The 23,032-nt window shown below is 42.3% G+C and overlaps 1 protein-coding gene across 7 annotated transcripts in view; it reads left to right on the top strand.

The window, feature by feature from the left end:
- Window positions 1–20,227, top strand: part of LOC105904982 (gastrula zinc finger protein XlCGF57.1-like) — a 37,246-nt gene extending 17,019 nt beyond the window's left edge. Inside the window, exons 1-9 of one of the 7 annotated variants that reach the window (XM_031563631.2) lie at window positions 8,765–8,864; window positions 9,072–9,387; window positions 9,861–9,958; window positions 10,628–10,691; window positions 10,832–10,963; window positions 11,171–11,442; window positions 17,560–17,627; window positions 17,764–17,954; window positions 18,162–20,227. In XM_031563631.2, the coding sequence (XP_031419491.1) occupies window positions 9,120–9,387; window positions 9,861–9,958; window positions 10,628–10,691; window positions 10,832–10,963; window positions 11,171–11,442; window positions 17,560–17,627; window positions 17,764–17,954; window positions 18,162–20,050 (2,982 nt within the window). In that variant the 5' untranslated portion in view covers window positions 8,765–8,864; window positions 9,072–9,119 and the 3' untranslated portion in view covers window positions 20,051–20,227. Of the gene's footprint in view, window positions 1–1,571; window positions 1,640–1,818; window positions 2,010–2,222; window positions 4,907–8,764; window positions 9,388–9,860; window positions 9,959–10,627; window positions 10,692–10,831; window positions 10,964–11,170; window positions 11,443–11,465; window positions 11,692–17,559; window positions 17,628–17,763; window positions 17,955–18,161 lie in introns of those variants that run through there. The other 6 variants (XM_031563630.2, XM_031563628.2, XM_031563632.2 and 3 more) reach the window with 6 other exon arrangements.
- Window positions 20,228–23,032: the final 2,805 nt, after the last annotated feature.

Genomic DNA, 23,032 nt, shown 5'->3' with positions numbered 1-23,032 from the left:
CATGATCAGGGCAGGTACCAAAAACATAACCTCATAGGTGGATAATAAATCCATTATTTTTCATTCCAATGTCAGTTGGATTCATTCTCTTGAAAATATTTAGTAAGAATAAAACCTTTATGTAGTTTTCTTCTTTCGTCATTTGAATCTCTCAAGTCATCTGCGTTGTTGCTTCACTGGTCGTCTGCTCTGAAAAGTTCAAATTTTTCTCGAAGGACGGAAGGTTGGACAGACAGATGGAAACTAGCTAGCCACCTGACTTAAACTAAACAAAGGCTGAGCTGTTGTCACACCATTATATTTGACATGTTTATACATTTTTCATTTACGACAATAGATTCATTCTTGAGATGTGCACTCTGACTAAAATATGCCTGTGGTATTTAACTTGGGGAATTGAAATGATGAACTGAGTGTTAACTAGGGATGCACGATATTGAATTTGAGCCGATATCAGATATGCCGATATTTACAAGCTCATTTTGGCCGAATGCCGATACCGATATATACACCTCTGCTTTTTAATTATTGAAAAGTCTCTCCTGTACTAGAATTAATCTGTTATTGTGATAGGGTATTGCTGTAGATACAGGACATTAAAAACTTGATTTGTATCATTTTAGAAATAGACATTCACTCATGAAACTATTGAAATGATTTCAAATATGGCAGATTTATTTATATTTTCACGTCACAATTTTCATACTTGAACAGTACCAACTTGAACAGCTACACTCTGGAAATGCAACTTGGCTAACTTGGCAAGCTAACGTTGGTTAACTGACTTAATGTTTAATAACATCCCTTCTAGGATTTCTAGACTAATCTATGTAAGGTTATTGCCAAGTTAGCTATATAAATTCCATATATGCAAAAGTAAGCCATGTACAGATAGCGTGGGCTCGTGACATAACGTTTCACATCCCGTCAAATTTACATTTAGTCATTTAGCAGAGATCATCAACTTCGCTGGTGTCACGTAGCATGCAAGCTAACTAGCTAGTGTTGTCTAGCTAACTAGCAACTTATTAACTTCTATTAGCGCCGACAGGTAATGTTGCAAAGCGTTGCACGCGGGTGGTCTGCATCTATGCATGCATCCTCTTCCATCTCCTGAAAAGTTTCCTGACAAATAGCATGTCAACATCCTGATACTGTGAAGTACTGCCACACAGCCAACGTCTTGAATTACGTTGTTGGCGCTCATAGTAACCAAAACATTTGCTTCGCGTGCGCATAATTTGAACGTCACTTTATCGGCCAGGTACATCGGCAGAAATGTTCATATCTGCAGATGCCGATAATTACGTTTTGAAGCTTTTATCTGCAGATACCGATGTCGTGCCGATATTATCGTCCATCCCTAGTGTTAACATTTACATTTAGTCATTTAGCAGACGCTTTTATCCAAATCGACTGATGGCACACTGCACATCAGGAGCAATTCGAGGTTCAGTGTCTTGCTCAAGGATGCTTCGACAGTGGGAATCGAACTAGCAACCTACTGATTACTAATTCTTATTATTTGCAATGATACGGGTGTCATTGTTTTGAATTAAATGTTTCCACAGATATACAAGAGCCGACATGCAGATGAGCACATCGACGCAAAGAGAGAAACTCACTCCAACTGGATGAGGTGACATCCTTCTCTGTACTTCTTGATTCATTCACTTCTGTTTCTGTGTTTTTTGCATTTTATGCTGAGTTTCTCCGTTGTATTTCACACCCAGCTTTAGATAGTATTATTAAAGTTTTAGAAATAGTGAATACATTTATCTCATCTATGTAATTTTCAATCTCTGGTTTCTCCATCAGGTACGTAAACTGCGCTCGTGACGGTGAAGAGCAGAACCTGGTGGCATTTCAGTACAGAGGGGGGATTGTGTATCGCTGCTGTAAGCCCATCGCCCCTGGAGAGGAGCTGCTTGTCTGGTATGCAGAGGACTACGCCAGAGACCTGGGCATCAGCTTCCACTGCCTGTGGGACATCAAGAGTAGCACCAAAGGTACATCACAATGCTACACCTGAAATACTGTGTCTTTAGTAAATGGATGTCGGAGACTGACCTTGGATTTTACACATAATGAAACATGAATAAATACACTTATGGAAAACTCCACCTACCTAAATATATGTTGATGGTATCAGAAAGTACTATCCAACGTGTTTCTTTGCCTGAACCTGCATTTGTTCTTTCTCTATCGTTTCTTTCTTTCAGGGGTAACAGCGTCTCAGGTGTTCTCATGCACGCTGTGTCCATTTTCCTACACGGCTCAAATCTACCTCCACAATCACATCAAGAGGATCCACACGGTTGAGTACATCAGACTGCTGAGGTGTGGAGCGATCAGACCAGAGACTCTGACACCTTCCAGAAGCAGTGGTGGCAGCAACCAACACACACACAAAAAAGTAACTGTGATGTCCAGGTCAACATCCAGCAAAGTCACACACCCCTCTTCAAAACCAGGAGGAGCGGATGGAGAGATCAGACCAGAGACTCTGGCACCTGCATCCTCATTGTCCTCCAAACTGTGTCCAGTGGTTGTGCTAAAACGACTCTGTACACACACGCACTCACACACTCGCACACACACACATCACACACGCACACTTACACGCCCCTCTTCAAAACAGGACGAAGTAGTTGATGACAACAGAAGTCACCACTACATTCAAACAGAAGAGAAGCCATACCAGTGCACTCAGTGTGGCAAGAGTTTCAAGGAAAAGAATCGTCTCAAACAACACCAGCGGATTCATACAGAGGGGCCATACACCTGCACTCAGTGTGGCAAGATTTTCTCTTCATTGAGTGCTCTCAAACTACACCGGAGGATTCACACAGGAGAGAGGCCATACACTTGCACACAGTGTGGTAAGAGTTTCATGCGAAATGATCGATTCAAACAACACCAGTGTATTCATACAGGAAAGAGGCCATACACATGCACTCAGTGTGGCAAGGGTTTCATTTCACAGTGTGGTTTCAAAGTTCACCAGCGGTTACACACAGGAGAGAGACCGTATCACTGCACTGAGTGTGGCAAGACTTTCAGTGAAAGTGGTAGTCTCAAAAAACATAGCCGCATTCACACTGGGGAGAAGCCGTATCGGTGCACTGAGTGTGGCCAGAGTTTCAGTTTAAGGGCTAGTCTCACAGTACACCAGAGGATTCACACAGGAGTGAGGCCATACATCTGTACTCAGTGTGGCAAGAGTTTCATCCGACAGGAACATTTCAAACTACACCAGCGGGTTCATACAGGAGAGAGGCCATACACCTGCACTCAGTGTGGCAAAAGTTTCTCCCAAGTATCCCATCTCAATCTACACCGGCGCATTCACATAGAAGAGAAGCCATACACCTGCACTCAGTGTGGCAAAGGTTTTATTACAGGGAGTAGACTCAAAATACACCAGCGTCTTCATACAGGAGAAAGGCCGTACCACTGCACTCAATGTGACAAGAGTTTCAGTCGACAAAATAAACTCCAACTACACGAACGTGTACATACAGGAGAGAAGCCATACAGCTGTACTCAGTGTGGCAAGACTTTCACTGACGGGCAAGCTCTCAAAAAACATTGGCGCGTTCACACTGGGGAGAAGCCGTTTCACTGCACTGAGTGTGGCAAGAGTTTCAGTGGAAGGGGTAGTCTCAAACTACACCGGAGGATTCACACAGGAGAGAGGCCATACACCTGCACTCAGTGTGGCAAGACTTTCGTCCGAAAAGGAAGTATGACACTACACCAGCGCATCCACACAGGAGAGAAGCCATACACTTGCACTCAGTGTGGTAAAAGTTTCATCCGGAAGGAACATCTCAAACTACACCAGCGGATTCATACGGGGGAAAGGCGTCAACCTAGAGGGAAACCTCAAACGACACCATCGCATTCACACAGGAGAGAGGATGTAGCGCTGCATTAAATGAGGCCAGAGGTTCCTTTGAGACACTCAAACTTCACCAGCTCATTCACACTGGAGTGAGCCCAATCCACTGCTGCTCATTGTACCAGCTTGCTTCGGAACATTCTATATTAGTTTCCCAGGGGGAAACTATCGTAAAGCTACATACTGTATTTGGACTTACAATAATGTTAGTGCTTGTAGTTACTTTGTTTAAGGTTTTAAACTGTGGACTGTCAATTACGGTCTAAGAAATAGTCTATGTCTCACTGATTTGTGGTCTCATGAATCATGTTACAGTTGGTGTTTATTATTTTAAGGATAGCTTATCAGGTAATGTAGCATGTCTACTAACAATTGGTGCCTGGTAACCCATGGTAACCAGCAGGATGTGGAAGGATTGTGTGTGTGTGTGTGTGTGTGTGTGTGTGTGTGTGTGTGTGTGTGTGTGTGTGTGTGTGTGTGTGTGTGTGTGTGTGTGTGTGTGTGTGTGTGTGTGTGTGTGTGTGTGTGTGTGTGTGTCACAATGTTTCAACAATCGGGCACTGGTGGCAATAACAGGACGTTAGGAAAGACCATCTCCTTCACCCATGATGTCATATTGTTGTTCATACACCCATCACTTGGTGTATGCGGGGATGAGGAGCAGTGAACGGGGATCTGACTCCCATGAGTGGGGGGTAGGGACCCGAGACTCGGAGCAGTGAAAGGTGTGTGACAATGTTTCAATAATCGGGCACTGGTAGCAGTCGCTGGTAAATCAGTTACCTGTGCCTTTTGACAAACATATTTGCAGGTAACCTTTATTAGAGTATTGATCTAGAAATGCTAATGTTAGGAATTGATGTGGAGATGAAATGGTTAACTTTGCTGCCCACCGTACGTATCAGCGTTGCCTCTTTGTGACCGACACATCAGATCACATCTGGCATCCAGGTATGTACTATGTAGAAGTGTATCTAGCATCCAGGTATGTACTATGTAGAACTTCATCTTGCATCAAAGCAAAGACTTTTAGAATAGACAGTGCTACGGGGTTTAATTTAAAGGTTCATTTTTAAGCCAAGTGCAGACGGACTCTAGTTTGTCTGAACCCGGTGAACCCCGAGTCCGGATAGTCCTATCGTGCAGACGAACGCACTGTATCCGCACTCCCTCGAATCGGGGGTCCAAAGTGAGTAACCTCGATATCGGATTGCTGTTGGTGTTGGTCTGCACGCTATCCGCATACCTAATTGGATTGCCCCACGTGATCGCATCATTAGACCAGCCAGAACAACGGACACAATCGGCATTATTTAATAACTGAATGGGTTGCCATGGCGCAGTGAGTTTGGCAGCCAGTTATAACAGCTCTCCAAAAAAAAAAATTCTTCCTATTACCTTGCTCCTTTTCCACGTGAATTTCCCTAACGGGATTAATACAAATGTATCTATCTATCTGTTGTTAGGAAAGGGATGACATTAACAAGCCACACTTTAATCTATCACTGTTTAATCTATTTGCATCAGACCATTTTTCAAAAACCAGTTTTTAAAAGTGTCAGCAATCGCCTATATGAGCAAATCTGACGTGAAAAGATTTTTTATTATAGACGGAAGTTTCAAAACAGATGAATGTTACGTTAGCTTTAGTCCTGTCAGACAACGATAGCGATAGCTACTAGCTAGCGTTAACGTTACTTCAGAGGTAGCCTACAGTACGTGAAGGACAAAGCCCTCAACAATAGCCTACATTTGTTGTTAGTAATAAAACCATGAAATTGGAAGCAATTGTAAACCATGAAACATCCAGGATCCACAGCACTTGCATTGTGGTCTCTCGTGCTCCAGCTCAGCATCTCCATAAAGCACAGGCATTTAAACAACTCAGACATGTCATGTTGCACATTGCTTTGTTGCACTGTTCTAAACTCTTTATTATCAATAACAAATATAATTATTTTTCGCTTAACCTACAGTCTGCTCCTACCACTGATTTTATAAACCACCATAATGTGTTACTGTGCAGATTAAATGTAGGCTATGCGGCTAAGCTAAAAGTTGCTAGTTGGAGCTCAACTACTGTCATATGTTACGTTGATAGCATGCTCCTGTCTTCTTCTCCGTTTTCTTCAGTTGTCTGTAGCACCAAAGCGCCACCAATAGGCGTGGGGGATGTACTACAGCTGAGTCAATCGGATTCGCTGGGTTCATGTGCACGCGATGTAAAAAGTGGGTAGGTGTGAAAAATGAACCCGGGTTCAGGCAAACTAGTCCGTCTGCATGGGGCCTTAAGATCATGTTATCTCTATCAAGTGTTTTACACACTCTAAGAATTCTGGTTGCTTCTATATTTATTTAGCAAATTATTTTTGTCAAAAGGCACAGGTAACTGACTCACTCAGTCAACAGCATAGGCCCAGTGACCTCATTGATAACAGCATAGGCCCAGTGACCTCCATGACCTTGGCATTGATAACAGCATAGGCCCAGTGACCTCATTGACCTTGACATTGATAACAGCATAGGCCCAGTGACCACCATGACCTTGGCATTGATAACAGCATAGGCCCAGTGACCTCATTGACCTTGACATTGATAACGTCTTGATAACGTCTTGCTTTGAACACAAGTCATTATTATAAAATCAGAATTAACTTGTCAGTTTGCTTGAATGAAGTTATTGTCAACCTCTCTCCTTCGAAGATGACGCACTCACGATGAAAGGGGGTCATTCCACGCCAAACGGGACAATGGCTCCCACTCGACCGTCTCAGATTTGGCTGAAAAAAATCAAGGTTGTTCATACACTTCTTAATAGGTATAGTCCAAAATATTAGCTCTCTACTCCCAATAGTTTTGTCACAAAAAGATGTTTTAGGGGGGAGGGGGTGCCTGTACTTGAGACGCTTTTTTAGCAGCGTTTTCTGAAGAGCCATTTTCAAATTGCTATTACTAGAAAAGTTTTAAGCTAGCTCCTTCAAACTTTCTAGGCTTAAAATATGATACCATTACTTGAAGATTATGGACTCCCAAGGGTGTGGCTTGGGTATATCATAGTATTCGGGGTGCTTGAATTTGCGCGAAAATTTTACTTTACGCTTTGTTGGAGCATCTTTGAATACCTGTGGAAAGCTCAATGTTAAAGCTGGAGACTTTATATTATACACAGACCTTCCTATGTATGCTTCATATGTTGTATTAAAAAAATGTCCTCATGTGATGAATGGGCTGGAAGATATTAAAGCTTGAAAATGGATGAAAACCCATTTTGTGCCATTTTTGGCATGCTATAGCAAAAAAATGACAGCATTTACCAACATGAAACAATTTTTTTTTGGAAAGATTAGATATTTGTTCTTAACATATCAAAAATTTGTCATGGTGTTCTGCCTTGTTTTCTCAAAATATTTTTTTGAAAATATGGGATTTTTGTACACGCCCAGCATTCAATGGCCTATGGAAGCACATTCAAATGGTAGCAAAAGGTAAGTTTATGACACAGTTATAAGTTAAGTCACTGTAGAGAGAGGCCTGTCTCTCTCTCGCTCGCTCTCCCTTCCTATCCTCTCTTTCTCTCTCTTCTCTCTCCCTCCCTCCCTCCCTCCCCCCTCTCTCTCGCTCTCCCTTCCTTCCTATCCTCTCTTCCCCCTTTCACTCTCTCTCTCTCCCTCCCTCCCTCGCTCTCTCTCCCTTCCTATCCTCTCTTCCCTCTCTCTCTCTTCTCTCTCTCTCCCTCCCTCCCTCGCTCTCTCTCCCTTCCTATCCTCTCTTCCCTCTCTCTCTCTCTCTCCCTCTTCCTCTTCTGTCTCAGTAAGGGACTTGATTGGCCCTAATATGGCATCGTCCTGCACCCACTGATAATGCCGCTTTGAGCTTCAATACTGTTGGAGATCACTTACACGGTCTGGCTGTAGTAATATTTGTTCTGAAAATATTAATTGTATTAATTGAATGTTATTATTGAAGTTTTTGTTCGATTTGCTTTCTTTGTTAATATGTAGCACGATAGTTACTGTGTGTACTCAATTAGCTCCAGGGATGCATTGCAAAAACACACATTTGAGTCATGTATTTATTTACTCTTTAAACTGTGTGTACAGTACAATTTTAAAGTCCGCAGCCTTGTGTATATACAAAGTTTGTGTTTTTACAAAGTTATTTTTCATTTATGAAAGAGAAATAAATACTTGTCAGTGCAATGACTTAAGAAAGAATTGAGGAATTGAAGCGTTTTTTAAAGAACCATTGCACACCACACTTTTCATTGTGAAACTGCCAGAAATAGGCTCCAGATAAACTGTGAACTAACCCGAAAATACATGTTTTACACTTTTTACATTCATATTTCGTGCGCATTTGAATTGCACTGACCAGTCTGATGTACACTGCTAAATACTGTAGTAGATTGCCCAACAGATCTGACTAATTTGTACTAAGAAGCAAAGCTGGTTCTGAATGAGGTTTTAGCATATGAACTGCTGAAGAGAGATGACACACGAGAGTGTTTCTACACAGAGAAAACAAAACAAAACTTGAAATACAGGAGCACGTTTGTATTTTGCAAAATGATGCAAAAAAAAACAGGGAGGTCAATAAGAAGTGAAGGACATTGATAGTCCTGCAAAGCGCGTTGTGTTTGACACTCTGAACATCCAAACGACAATTTATGAATGATAATGAGTACTTTCAGAGTGAATGTTTTATGCTACACAAAATGAATTCGGATTAATCACCATCGTTAAAGTTCTTGAAGGACACATAAACCAGTGAACGAGTTCGAGGTTCCCGCAGTCACACTCCTGTCCACACGGTGACAGTATGTCGCCATATTCTTGTTGGTTTATCAACCGGCAATGGTTGGTTATAGAAGAAGACTTGAGGCTACACGATAATATTTCCTAAGCTGCGTTTGCTTTTGTTCCTTGATACACGTCCTTGGAGATAACAACGGAAAGAACAGGTCAGCGTGTGAAAACGCACTGGAATTATGTTTTTTCTTAAACTATTATAACATCTTAGTTATTCCTTGGTTAATTTATATCATACATGAGCACTTTCATGTATCAGCCGAAGGCTAGCTAGAGACTGCGACAACAATACAATAAGGTTGAACTAGAAATGTGAGCTTGAAAGTCATTAACGTTAATTTTTTCTTTTTTGAACATAGAGGAAGCTCGATATTCGACATCCGACTACTCTTCGGTCCGTTGCTAACATGAATCTTGGGCTGCCGTTCAGCTCTGGCTCTAACGAATTATCCCAGGTACCCCTGAGACTGACAGTGATAAAAGAAGAGGAATATGGACATATGATTACATGGCAAGATGACGAGGGAAGGCTCATTTCAGATCTTCACTGTAAAACTGAAACAGACTTCACAGAGTCACTTAGCACCAGTAACAGTGAATTACTGCAGACTACAGTTGAAGTGAAGAAAGAAGAGGATGAGCAAGAACACCAAGACGGTGATTCTCCTCAGGAAAGTAAGTTCACACTGATACACTAGGAGCTGTGTTCATTAATTGGGATGGATTTGTTTTATATTTTGTGAAGTGATACAGTTTTTAGAAAGTTGGTAATTTAAAGAAACTGTAGAAAATGACTGTCAGTCTCTTCTTCTGATCTCTGACTTAGCACCCCATTCAGTGGGAGGTGCTCTCTGAAGAGTTGGGTTTTCACAAGCTTCTTAAAGGTAGCGAGGGACGCCCCTGCTCTGGTAGTACTAGGCAGTTCATTCCACCAACCAGATCATATATCTGTGTTCTTCTACAGTTTGTGTAACACAATTCTGTCACTATTTCCTGTGCACTGCTTTTATTCCCATGTCTGATCCATGCCACTCCTTTTAGTCATCCTCTACTCCTGCTGAGTAATCACTCTCTGCATTTTCTTGTGGAAATGCATCTGTAAATAAGACAAAGACTTTAGTTGATGAAGATGTTTTCTCCTCCTCCAGCCTCTCGTGCCTTTAGATCTCCCTCAGGAACCCCAGCTGAGTCCAGAGTCGATTCTTTGAGGCGCAGCCAGCGTCAAGCTCCTGTCCTGCCGTCTCAGGTGAATAGCAAGACTTTTTTGGCCATTACGATAAATAGGAAAGGATTGTGCAAAAATAAACAAAGGGATAATGACCAGAACTTGTTGAGCATAAGTGACGTGCAGTAAAATAGAGTGACTGAAGTGTTAATAATGCACACTGAAATTTCAATTTTAAGTGCATGTCTGAGTTTGATGTTCTGATAGCCATCGAGGAAAAACTGTCCTTTAGACGTGTGGTCCTTGCTCTTGAAGGTTGCTCCGTCTACCAGAGGATAGGAGGGTAAACAGGTGGTGGTCTGGGTGTGATGTGGCCTTGATGATGTGTTTGGCCCTGCCGAGGTCGCGGGAATGGGCAATGTTTCCAGGGAGGGCAGTGAGCAGCCACTGATTTGTATGTGCTGTGTTGATGACCATTTTGAGGTGCAGTGAGCAGCCAGTGATTCTTATGGGCTGTGTTGGTCCTTTAAGTCCTGGCGGCTGTAGACGTGGTTTGGTTTGCTTTTCAAAACGGGAGAGCAAGGAGCTGCTGGACCCGTGCGCGTGGCCATCTTGGATTTTAGGATCTTGGATAGAATCACATCAGAGCATACATTAACAGAATAGAAGCTCCAGATCCTATCAACAGGACACAGAACTCTTGTTTGATGATCAAACTCTCTGACAGAACTGTCTCCTGTTCCTCCTCAGGTTCCCAGAGCGGACTCAGACCAGGGTGGAAAGAGAGGCCGTGTGGAAACAGCAGAGAGACCAGGTGAGAGGGTTTACACAGGAGAGTGTGTACACACACACACACACACACACACACACACACACACACACACACACAACAGTTTGCTGTATGAACAGTAAAGGCAAACAGCAAGTCTGATTTGTTTTGTGTGTGTGTGTCAGGTGTGTCAAAGAGAGAGTGGTTGAAACAGCAGAAAGACCAGTTGAACATCCACAAGCGTGGAGGCAGCCTGCGTAAAAGACCTAGAGTGAGCTACGCAGAGGAAGAGGAGCCCAAAGATGAAGATCGCTTCTGTGAGCTGCTCTTACTGCTGCCTCTTCACCTCTTAACTCTCTCCTTCTAAACATTGATCTGCTGATGACACCATACTGTTTCCAGCCATTTTAAATTAACATTTTCACAGTTGATGGTTATTCTTCTTTACAACAGAATGATTGTATATCTTCAGGTTGCATAAAAATGTAAATTAGTCATCTAAGGTTTGTTCCTGTTTTCTGCAGACTGTGAGGACTGTGAGTCTTTCTATCTTGATGAGTGTGGGGTCCATGGTCCCCCTAACTTCATCTCCGACACCCCAGCTCCTGTAGGGGTCCCAGACCGGGCCAGACTCACCCTGCCTCCCGGACTGGTGGTCAGAGAGTCCAACATCCCAAACGCAGGTCTGGGGGTGTTCAACCAGGGCCAGACGGTGCCCAGAGGGGCACACTTTGGCCCCTATGAGGGAGAGGTGACGGACAGGGACGAGGCCATAGAGAGCGGATACTCCTGGATGGTGAGTGATCAAATGGGTGTTTCTAAACTGAAGTTCAGGAGGAGAGTATCAAATCTGCGACGCCCTCTTGTGTCTTACCCCTTCACGTAATTATTCCCAGTTTCCTCTTACGCCTCCTCAGTTTGGAATACCTGGGATTCCCGCACGTATCCCTGCAATCTCGGCAAGGAATTTCAGGACCTCTGATTCCCACACGTATCCCTGTGTAGGTGAAATTGGTACCAGCCTCACATGGGAGTACCAGACTATGTAGGTAACTTACCCTGTGAGCAGGAGCCGGGTGAATGTGGGTGCAATTGTGTGTAAATTGTGATACCGTCTTTGCGAGGGCCACCAAGACACACTGGTGCTGTCCTTGCAACAGCAACAATATGTTGGTAATCTCAACCGATTGGACAGGCATCAACCATTCAACACAAAGGCAGATCAATGAAGTTGAACACCTAGGGGGCGCCACACAAAGTGTAGTGTCCTCCACGGTGGTCAAAGTAAAGATAATCCACAAATCAGTCTCGTTAAATATATCAGTCTCATAAAATATATTATACTATCAATTTGGAACTCTGATTAATAATTAAATTAATAACTACAACTAAAGTTACCTTATTGATAGTATGGTTGAAGGTCATTGGAATTCTGAATAGAAGAGGTTGGCAACGTCCATTCTTGTGCAACATTAAATAAACCAGCGTATATAATCAAAGTATTTATTTACACAATGATAAGAAATAACACACAATATGTAATCTAGCTAAATGTAACTAACTAATGAATTCAAGGAGTGTGTGTGTGTGAGCCTGTGGGCTCGGGGTTGCGCTGTTAGGAGCGCGCCAGAAAGAATGTGTGTGTGTTCCTTTGTTTGATCACCGTAGCTCCGCGTGCATGTGTGTGCACGTACGCGAACATACATGTGATGTGAACAAGGACGAGCCTATATGCAGCGCGAAGTTTGAGTATTAAGTTCGCGTGTTTGCCTATGTGAAGGCCAATGTATATGTAATCGTGCGCGATTAAGATGCCATGTTAGAAGAGGGAAATGGTTAGTGATGCATGCAGGACCCGATGTGTCTGAGAAGCAATCCTAACGATAACCCTTAGATGGTGTGGTGACGCCAACTAACAATGAAAATATATAAACAGTTACGTTCAGTAAACAAAACATATGAAACACATGAACAATGGCATGTAAACAGTCTTATGCTTAGCCAGGTTGTGAATAGCTAGGATAGCTAAATGCCCAGTTAATGTCAGAGTTACCAGTCCTTTGGGAAAAGTGTTGGGCTGGTCCGACGTAGATGAGGCAGAGAAGAGATGATGCTGTCCGTAGATGGAGAAAGTTGTCCTTGCTGTGATGTCTTTGTTTCACTGCAGTTTAGGTCAGGGGTTTGATCGCTCAGAACGTTGCAGTTTGCCTTCTGTTCCCGTTGTGTAGAGTTAGCTAGCAGGTCTATTGTTAGCTGCTTTCGCTAAACTTACTGCGTCTCACTTAGCAGTTCGTTGACTGAGAGATCTTGTGTGCTCCAAGCGGTGTTGGAGGTGAAGAGAGGTCAAAACGGTGCTCCTCGGTCGAGGCCGGGAGGGAGAGAGAAGAGAGAACATCTGGAAAAGACGTTGCTTTTGTTCAAGCTAAAGGGGGCGTAGTTAACATTGCGTCAGGTTACACTTTTATTATAGGTAAAGCTTGACGTAGGTTCCGGGTGCAACCACACGCACGTTACTGATTAAAGTCAACCACAATGGACGAATTCCAGTGTACCTACAACCCCCCCTGTGGTCGCGGGATTGCACCGGATGTGTGATCCAGTGAGCACAACTGTACATAGTCCATGTGTGGAAAGAGTTCATTGGTCAGACAGTCAAAGTTGTAACATCAGTACTGGGCATTTGTTGATACTATCTATCCTTGCTAAGCAGGTACAAAATCATCAAGTTACAAAAGACAAGGTCCAAATAAACAGTAATGACAATGACATAGCATACAACAAATAAACCAGTGGGTCATCTACTCATCAGGGTTAGTGAGAATAGGAAATGTTAGTGATGTCAACTTGTTAGGCTGAGATGCAGAGATAGTGGCACCTGATACAATGATAAAGCCATTGCTGGAGAATCCAAGAGTGTGTTTGTTGGATCACTCAATAGATTGGATGACAATACTGACTAATAGATGACTAGTGACTGACTAGTCCTGGCAGCCTTTGCTGTTTTTGTCCTTCAGGCATGTTCTGCTGCGGAAGGGTGTCATCATGTTCTCAAAATCTTAAAGCTCAAATGGCTGTATCATAATTTTGTGTGGCAGTATGGTAATGTCCTAAACTTGTGTTGAATGTAGACATGTGCATGACTAGCTTTGTCTGGTATGTATGAAGCTAGTGTGCTACTGCAGTGGTTTAAATGAAGTACCAGTTCAGAGTAATGGAAGTTGCTGCTGTCGCTAACAAATCCAAGTTGGCCTATACAACTACAAGAAAAGTGAGATCCCTGAGCAAGCAGTTGTCTTACTGTCATTGCAGGGTGGCTTGTGTTGTTTGGCAGACAGTTAGTTATTAACAAACCTGACTCGCCTGACTCGTGGCTCAGGGGTGTAACGCTCTGGGTAACCATAGTCAGAGGGGCAGTCAGAGGCACTATCACTGTCTGGGGCCTTGTGGCCATGGTCTGAGAGACGGTCAGTGTAACGGTAGTCATCATCCGACGAATCTAGGGGCAGGTCATGTTTCTGGGCCATTATTTCTGAATATGGCCTTCTACTGCTTCTAGGGGATGTATTCCCATTACGACGCTGATGATGGAGATGGCGGTTACGCTCAGTGTCCCTATGAGGCCGTTTGTCACCCCCCTTTGGTCTGTAGTGAGGGTGAACTTGTGAGGCAGTGAATTTGGGAGACGCTTTGGTATCTGAGCAGGTAGGCTCAGTTGTTTTTCCCCTTTCTTTGGAATTGACAACAGTTTCCCAAGCCATCTATGTCATCTTCCTGATCTCATTCATTGAGGGGTTACCTTGATACGTCTGAATTCTGAAATTTCAAAAATCTGAATTTGCTAAAAAAGTGGAAAAATCCTAATCTGAGATTTATTTAAAATTAAATTAAAAAGCCCAAATCAACTTTGATACTTTGTCCTTTTTCATTTTTTTTTATTTGTGTCTCTGTTTTGAAAGCAGTGCGAGCACTTGATTGAAAGTTGGACAAAATAAGTGTTCTGTTCAAGATCAACCGATAAGTGTTTCATAGGGCCATGATCAGGTTAGGTGCCGAAAACATAACCTCAGGTTGATAATAATAAATTATTTTCATTCCAGAGTCAGTTGGATTCATTCTCTTGAAAATATTTAGTAAGAATCAAACTGTAACGTAGTATTCTTCTTTCGTCATTTGAATCTCTGAAGTCGTCTGCGTTGTTGCTTCACTGGTCGTCTGCTCTGAAAAGTTCTTGTTTTCTCGAAGGACGGCAGGACAGACGGATGGAAACTAGCTAGCCAAATTAAACTAAACAAAGGCTGAGCTGTTGTTACACTATTATATTTTACATGTTAATAAAGGTTACATTCATGACGTTAGATTCATTCTTAGGATGTGCAGTCTGCCTGTGTTATTTGGCAAAATATGATTTAAAAGTATTTAACTTGGGGAATAGAAATGATGAACTGAGTGTTTGAAGATGCAGAGAGTGGTCGATATTAGGGATGGGCATAATTAATCGACGATCGATTAATTGACCATTAAGAATTTCCTCGATGACATTATTTTTTCATCGATAAAACTAATGCATGTTCTGTTGCGTAGTGTGTGTGTGTGTGTTTTTAAAAAAAAAATTGTATACGTCTGTCAAAGTTTACGCATTATTCTACGAGATTATTGTGGCCGAGATTAATGTGATAAAATAATTTAATGCAGTTAACGCAACTTTGTTTACTTCCGGTGTGCGTTGACCCATGGCACAAACCGCCGCGATTCTGCAGTCAGGTATTAGATTAGATAGGAGATAGGAGAGACCGAGACGGTAGTTGAAGATGGAGAGAGCTGAGGGATTGTTGGGCAGAAAGTTTCTGTTTAAGAGGCAAAATGACGGAACAATCACCTTAGTTATCACCTTAATGCAAAGCACCCGACAGAAAGCAGTCCTAGGTTAGATGGTCACCAACTCCACGACTTCTCTAGGAAAATAACTAGACCAGTCCGTGAAAAGGTTACCAACGCTGTAGCAGTTTGGGTTGCCAGTGACTGTCGGCCCATCAACATAGTTGAAGACGGTGGGCTGACTGAGGTGATTCGAATTGCTTCAGGGGAGAATTCTTACGATTTACCGCCGAGGGGCACCATTGTGTCTCGCATACATTCCTTGAAAAAATACAATTAAACAACAGTGTCTAAAATACACGCTGCCTGAAGTGATTACTCGTTAATTTATAAGATTTAGTCTAGATTAATGAATTTCAAAATGTGAGATTAATTAGTTAATTTTTTTAATCTATTGACAGCACTAATTTGTTTATAATCAGATTTTTTTGGGAGAAAAAAATCAAAAACGTGGGTCAGTTGTGTTTATGAGCACCGGCTTCTAGCTGTCGGCTCCGCTGCTTAAGAGTACAGCAGTGCATATTTTCAAGTGTAACCATTAGGGGTGTAAATCTCTCATGACAAAGACGATCCGATTTGTATCTCGATACATGGGCACGATACGATACAAGAAAAGATGCATGTTGATAAAAAAGATTCAGTACGATTAGATTCGATGCAGTTCAATAATTGAAAACACTGAGTTGTGATGAAACAATGGACCTCATTCTCGAACATTTTCTTAAGTGTCTTATTAACTGAGAGGATCTTATATATTATTATTAATATCTTCTTACCAACCTCAGAAAAGATATCCGCTGGATTCATGAACGCTTTTCTTAATTGAAAGCGCTTTCTCATGCACCTGAACTTGCATACAGAAACGCCCCGCCAGCTCCTTATTAGGGCATGCTAGTGTAACGTGCACAGGCAACGCAAAAGCAACTTCAGATTTCAAAGCAAGCAAACCCAGACCTAATTTCACCAGGGAAGAGGTGGAGGTACTGTTGCAGAATGTAGATGTGTCCATTCTATTCCACTATGTCCATATCCACGTGATTGAGTTTAGTGCCTATTTATTTATTCACTGCAATTTGCAGTGTTCATATAGCCTAGTGCTTTTATTTATGTTAGGACATCACGATGGCTCGGTCTCGGAATTATGACTATAAATGTTTATAAAACATAATTGTTAATGATACAAATATTCTCCTATTTATTATTATTATAACTATTTAAATCCGAGGATGTCTGTAAAAACACGTAATCAACAACGATGTATCTTCCTTGGCTAAAGTAGCTAGCATAGCATAGGCCATTGAAATAAATAGGGTAGTTAGCATAGCTAGTTGTAATCTGTCATTCTCTCCGGTCTTGGCGTTATTTGTGAGAATACAGCCTGATTGGCCAAAGCCTGCATAGCATAAACCAATGACAGGCTGTCATTGTTCTGACTGAGATCAAATGCAACAGGTCAGCGAGTGTTTTGTGTTTTGCGTAGCAAAAAAACGGAGAGACAAACGCTTGTGAACCGATTCGTAACTTTTAAATCGGGCAAAGACCGGTTCATGTAATTTTAATACCGATACGGGACTTCACGCATCGATGTAGTCGCATCTTACACGCTAAAAACGGATATCGATACGTATCGGTTATTTTTTACACCCCTAGTAACCATTGAACAGATCCCGTTTAACTGCCACAAGAGTTGACCATCTTGTAAGTTTAACTGCCACAAGAGTTGTTCATCTTGTAATGAAGATCTCAATGAGGAAACACGCTGTGTTTTTCTATTTTCACTGCATTTTAATATAGCCTATAAATAGTGAATTTTAATATAAAAATATTAATGATTAATCGAAAATCGATACTTAATTCTCCCGACGATCGATTAAGACAATTTAATCGAATGCCCATCCCTAGTCGATATATATCGGTCTATCCCTCTTTAAACCTGATTTCAGAACTACTATTAAAAAAACGAAATGATTTCCCTTCATTTTTTTTGTTCTTTTGCAATGAAACAGGTGTCAGTGTTTTTAATGAAATGTTTCCACAGATATACAAGAGCCGACATGCAGATGAGTACACCGACGCAAAGAGAGAAACTCACTCCAACTGGATGAGGTGACAACCTTCTCTGTACTCTGTAGTTTCTCCGTTGTATTTCACAACCAGCTTTAGATAGCATTATTAAAGTTGTAGAAATAGTAAATACATTTATCTCATCTATGTCATTTTCAATCTCTGGTTTCTCCATCAGGTATGTGAACTGCGCTAGTGACGGTGAGGAGCAGAACCTGATGGCATTTCAGTACAGAGGGGGGATTGTGTATCGCTGCTGTAAGCCCATCGCCCCTGGAGAGGAGCTGCTTGTCTGGTATGCAGAGGACTACGCCAGAGACCTGGGCATCAGCTTCCACTGCCTGTGGGACATCAAGAGTAGCGCCAAAGGTACATCACAATGCTACACCTGAAATACTGTCTTTAGTAAATGGATGTCGGAGACTGACCTTGGATTTTACACATAATGAAACATGAATAAATACACTTATGAAAAACTCCACCTACCTAAATATATGTTGATGGTATCAGTAAGTACTATCCAACGTGTTTCTTTGCCTGAACTTGCATTTGTTCTTTCTCTTTTCTTTCTTTCAGGGGTAACAGCGTCTCAGGTGTTCTCATGCAGACTGTGTCCATTTTCCTACACGGCTCAAATCTACCTCCACAATCACATCAAGAGAATCCACACGGTTGAGTACATCAGACTGCTGAGGTCTGGAGCGATCAGACCAGAGACTCTGACACCTTCCAGAAGCAGTGGTGGCAGCAACCAACACACACAAAAAAAGTCCAGGGCAACACCCAGCAAAGTCACACACCCCTCTTCAAAACCAGGAGGAGCGGATGGAGAGATCAGACCAGAGACTCTGGCACCTGCATCCTCATTGTCCTCTGAACTTTGTCCAGTGGTTGTGCTAAAACGACTCTGTACTCACACAAAATCACACATTCACACAGACACTCACACACTCTCACACAAACACACACAACACACACACACAGTTACACACCCCTCTTCAAAACAGGAAGAAGTTGATGGAGAGATCAGACCAGAGACTCTGGCACCTGCATCCTCATGGTCCTCCAAAATGTGTCCAGTGGTTGTGCTAAAACGACTAGGTACACACACGCACTCACACACTCACACACATCACACACGTACACTTACACACCCCTCTTCAAAACAGGAAGAAGTTGATGACAACAGAAGTCACCACTACATTCACACAGAAGAGAAGCCATACCAGTGCACTCAGTGTGGCAAGAGTTTCAAGGAAAAGAATCGTCTCAAACAACACCAGCGGATTCATACAGAGGGGCCATACACCTGCACTCAGTGTGGCAAGATTTTCTCTTCATTGAGTGCTCTCAAACTACACCGGAGGATTCACACAGGAGAGATGCCATACACCTGCACTCAGTGTGGTAAGAGTTTCATGCGAAATGATCGACTCAAACAACACCAGTGTATTCATACAGGAAAGAAGCCATACACATGCACTCAGTGTGGCAAGGGTTTCATTTCACAGGGTGGTCTCAAAGTTCACCAGCGGTTACACACAGGAGAGAGGCCGTATCAATGCACTGAGTGTGGCAAGACTTTCAGTGAAAGTGGTAGTCTCAAATCACATAGCCGCATTCACACTGGGGAGAAGCCGTATCACTGCACTGTATGTGGCCAAGGTTTCACTATAAGGGGTAGTCTCAAAGTACACCAGAGGATTCACACAGGAGAGAGGCCATACATCTGTACTCAGTGTGGCAAGACTTTCAACCGAGAGGAACATTTCAAAATACACCAGCGGGTTCATACAGGACAGAAGCCATACACCTGCACTCAGTGTGGCAAAAGTTTCTCCCAAGTAACCCATCTCAATCTACACCGGCGAATTCACACAGGAGAGAAGCCGTACACCTGCACTCAGTGTGGCAAGAGTTTTATTACAGGGAGTAGTCTCAAAATACACCAGCGTCTTCATACAGGAGAAAGGCCGTACCACTGCACTCAATGTGACAAGAGTTTCAGTCGACGAAATAAACTCCAACTACACGAACGTGTACATACAGGAGAGAAGCCATACAGCTGTACTCAGTGTGGCAAGAGTTTCAGTGACAGTGGTAGTCTCAAAAAACATTGGCGCGTTCACACTGGGGAGAAGCCGTTTCACTGCACTGAGTGTGGCAAGAGTTTCAGTGGAAGGGGTAGTCTCAAACTTCACCGGAGGGTTCACACAGGAGAGAAGCCATACACCTGTACTCAGTGTGGCAAGACTTTCGTCCAAAAAGGAAATATGAAACTACACCAGCGCATCCACACAGGAGAGAAGCCATACACTTGCACTCAGTGTGGTAAAAGTTTCATCCGGAAGGAACATCTCAAACTACACCAGCGGATTCATACGGGGGAAAGGCGTCAACCTAGAGGGAAACCTCAAACGACACCGTCGCATTCACACAGGAGAGAGGATGTAGCGCTGCATTAAATGAGGCCAGAGGTTTGAGACACTCAAACTTCACCAGCTCATTCACACTGAAGTGAGCCCATTCCACTGCTGCTCATTGTTTTGAGAGTCTACTTCAGTGGAACGCTTTCGCACGCACACACACACACACACACACTCTTTTCACTCACTCAGAAACACACCCTCTCTGCCTCTCTCACACACACACACACACACACACTTTTTCACTCACACAGACACACACCCTCTCTCTCTCACACATGTAGCTGCTCAGCTGCTTGTGTCAGGTGACCCCTACCTGGTTTATATGACCTGGAAGTGCTAGGGCAAATCTGATCTTAACGATGAGAGAACACGCATTAGTTAAAGTTTCCAACGAATCTACTGCTGGTTTCCAGGCGAACACTGTAATGAGGTTTTAAATAGCTGTATTTTTGTTTATAAATGGAATATGTATATTTGTTTAAGATGTTATGTGTAAACTTTGGGTTTGTTTGTTGTTTGTTTGTTGGTTTGTCTGTCTGTCTAGCTTTCACGATGTTCCAGACAATAAATAAGAAGAGTATTGGACAGTATTGGATCAGTATGAAGTGTGGATGTTTATCAGTCACACACTCTTTCACTCACTCAGACACACACCCCCTCTCTCTCCCACACACACATATACTGTCACACACACTCACTCTTTCACTCACTCAGACACACACCGTCTTTCTCTCTCGCTCTCTCTCTCTCGCTCACACACACACACACCCTCTCTCTCTCACACACACATATACTGTCACACACACACTCACTCTTTCACTCACTCAGACACACACCGTCTTTCTCTCTCGCTCTCTCTCGTTCACACACACACACACACCCTCTCTCTCTCACATACACACAGACTGTCACACACACACTCACTCAGACCCACACCTTTTCTCTCGCACACACACACACACACACTCTCTCTCTCTCTCACACACACATACACATACTCACACATGCATAAACTATAAGAGTCCAATGGGTTAGTTTTTCTAGGTGAATTGATGTACAGAGGCCTCACACACACACATTGTCTTCACACTGAAGCACGTTCTTGAGTTGTGACTGATGATTGAAACAATATAGCCCTACATTCATAATGATAATAATTTTAATAATTTATAATATGTAATGTATAACGTATTTTCAACCAATACCACAGATAACTAAACAGGAAGAAAATAGATATTTTCATTTGCAGACAGACTATGAAATGTCAGTGAGGATGTGGGTTTCTAGTTGACCTGCGAACAGGTTTAGAAACTCTTCAGGCTCCATCCCGCCCTGCAGTCAACAAACGAGGAAGGCTTCGTTCAGCGCCACAATTGTGTAAGTCATGTAACGCTTAAGGTATGGTTTCCCCTTGTCTAAGGGAATGCTTTAAGCATGTTGCATAGAATCCCTGAGATTCTTAGAGCTTGCTGTAATGAAATTCTACTGTAACTATAGCCCCGCAGTCAACACATGGAGTTCTACTGTAACTATAGCCCCGCAGTCAACAAATGGAGTTCTACTGTAACTATAGTCCCGCAGTCAACAAACTAAATTCTAATGTAAATAAAGCCCCCTTCTTAAATTAACGTATTTCCATGAACGTCATTGAAAGATTGCCATGCACTGATACCTACAAATGCCATTAAGGCCCTATTATCTATATATTTTCCAAAAGTGCATATTATGAAGAACTTCTTTCACCACCATATCAAAGGGTTTTCTCAGCCACAGGATTTTTATGTATTTACCTCAGGCCTGCTGGTATTATTCGACCATGCCCTGGTACCTACACTCACATGATTCAGGCCTCAGTATCTATATATTTTCTAAAGCGCACATTTTCTGGATTTCAGTTCACATTGAGGTTGCACAATTGGTTGTTTTCCCAGCCACACAATTTGGAGTTCATCAGTCGGCGATTAGTGTAGGCCTAGTGTGAGTCGTTTTTGGCTTGCAATGTCCTGGTACCTACAAAGGCGATTTGGGCCTCATTATCTATATATTTTCCCAAAGTGCATATTATAAGGACTTAATTTCACCCCCATATCAAGGGGACAGAGTTTGTTGTTGATTTCCCAGCTATACAATTTGAAATTCGTCTGTGATTATTGATTTTTTTTTATGTTTGGTGCACCTTTGGTAGCACCTACAGTTTGTTAAATTAACTTTTTTTTTCATTTCATAATTAAAAGCTGATTAATAAATGTAGTACTTGTACTTGAGAGACTCTCCGCATCGCTCTTCGAACTAAAAAAACATGGATTTGATCAATTGGTCTCTCAATGCAATTGACACCATCTTCTTTTTATCAAAAAAGCCAAATCAGAATATTATTTGTCTGTCACTACTGAAAATCTTAATGACCTTAGGAGATTTTGGAAAACTATAAAATCCATTTCTGTGAGCAAGAACTCTCAAGCTGTACCGACCTGTGTTATGAAAGATTCGGTTGCTGTCTATGACAAAATGGAGATACTTAATTGTTTTAACGAGCATTTTATATCTTCTGGCTCTCTGTTTGACTCTGCTTGTTCTGCGTCTGTGAAACCCTGTACTGACATTCCAGTGTATACTGGTCAGTCCTTTAACTTCGTACCATTCTATGTTCAGGAAGTTCATAAAGCCCTAAAAACATTAGATCCTAGAAAACCCTCAGGACCTGATTTTATTGATCCTTACTTTTTGCAATTGGCAGCTGATTTTGTAGCAGGGCCTCTTGCTTATCTTTTTAACCTTACAGTGGAGAATAAGGAAATTCCTAGGATATAGAAAACTGCTTTTGTTCTCCCTTTATTAAAAGCGGGGGATTCAGCTATTTTAAACAACTATAGGCCAATATCTAATTTATCGGTACTTGCTAAAACTCTTGAAACTCTTGTGAGTGTTCAATTAAAGGAGTTTCTATACACAAGTGACATTTTGTCAACATATCAATCAGGTTTTAGGAAAAAACATAGTACCATCACAGCTGCACTG

Source organism: Clupea harengus, chromosome 26 (assembly GCF_900700415.2).
Source record: "Clupea harengus chromosome 26, Ch_v2.0.2, whole genome shotgun sequence".
Classification (NCBI taxonomy): domain Eukaryota; kingdom Metazoa; phylum Chordata; class Actinopteri; order Clupeiformes; family Clupeidae; genus Clupea; species Clupea harengus.
This window is presented reverse-complemented; position numbering and strand designations above follow the sequence as displayed.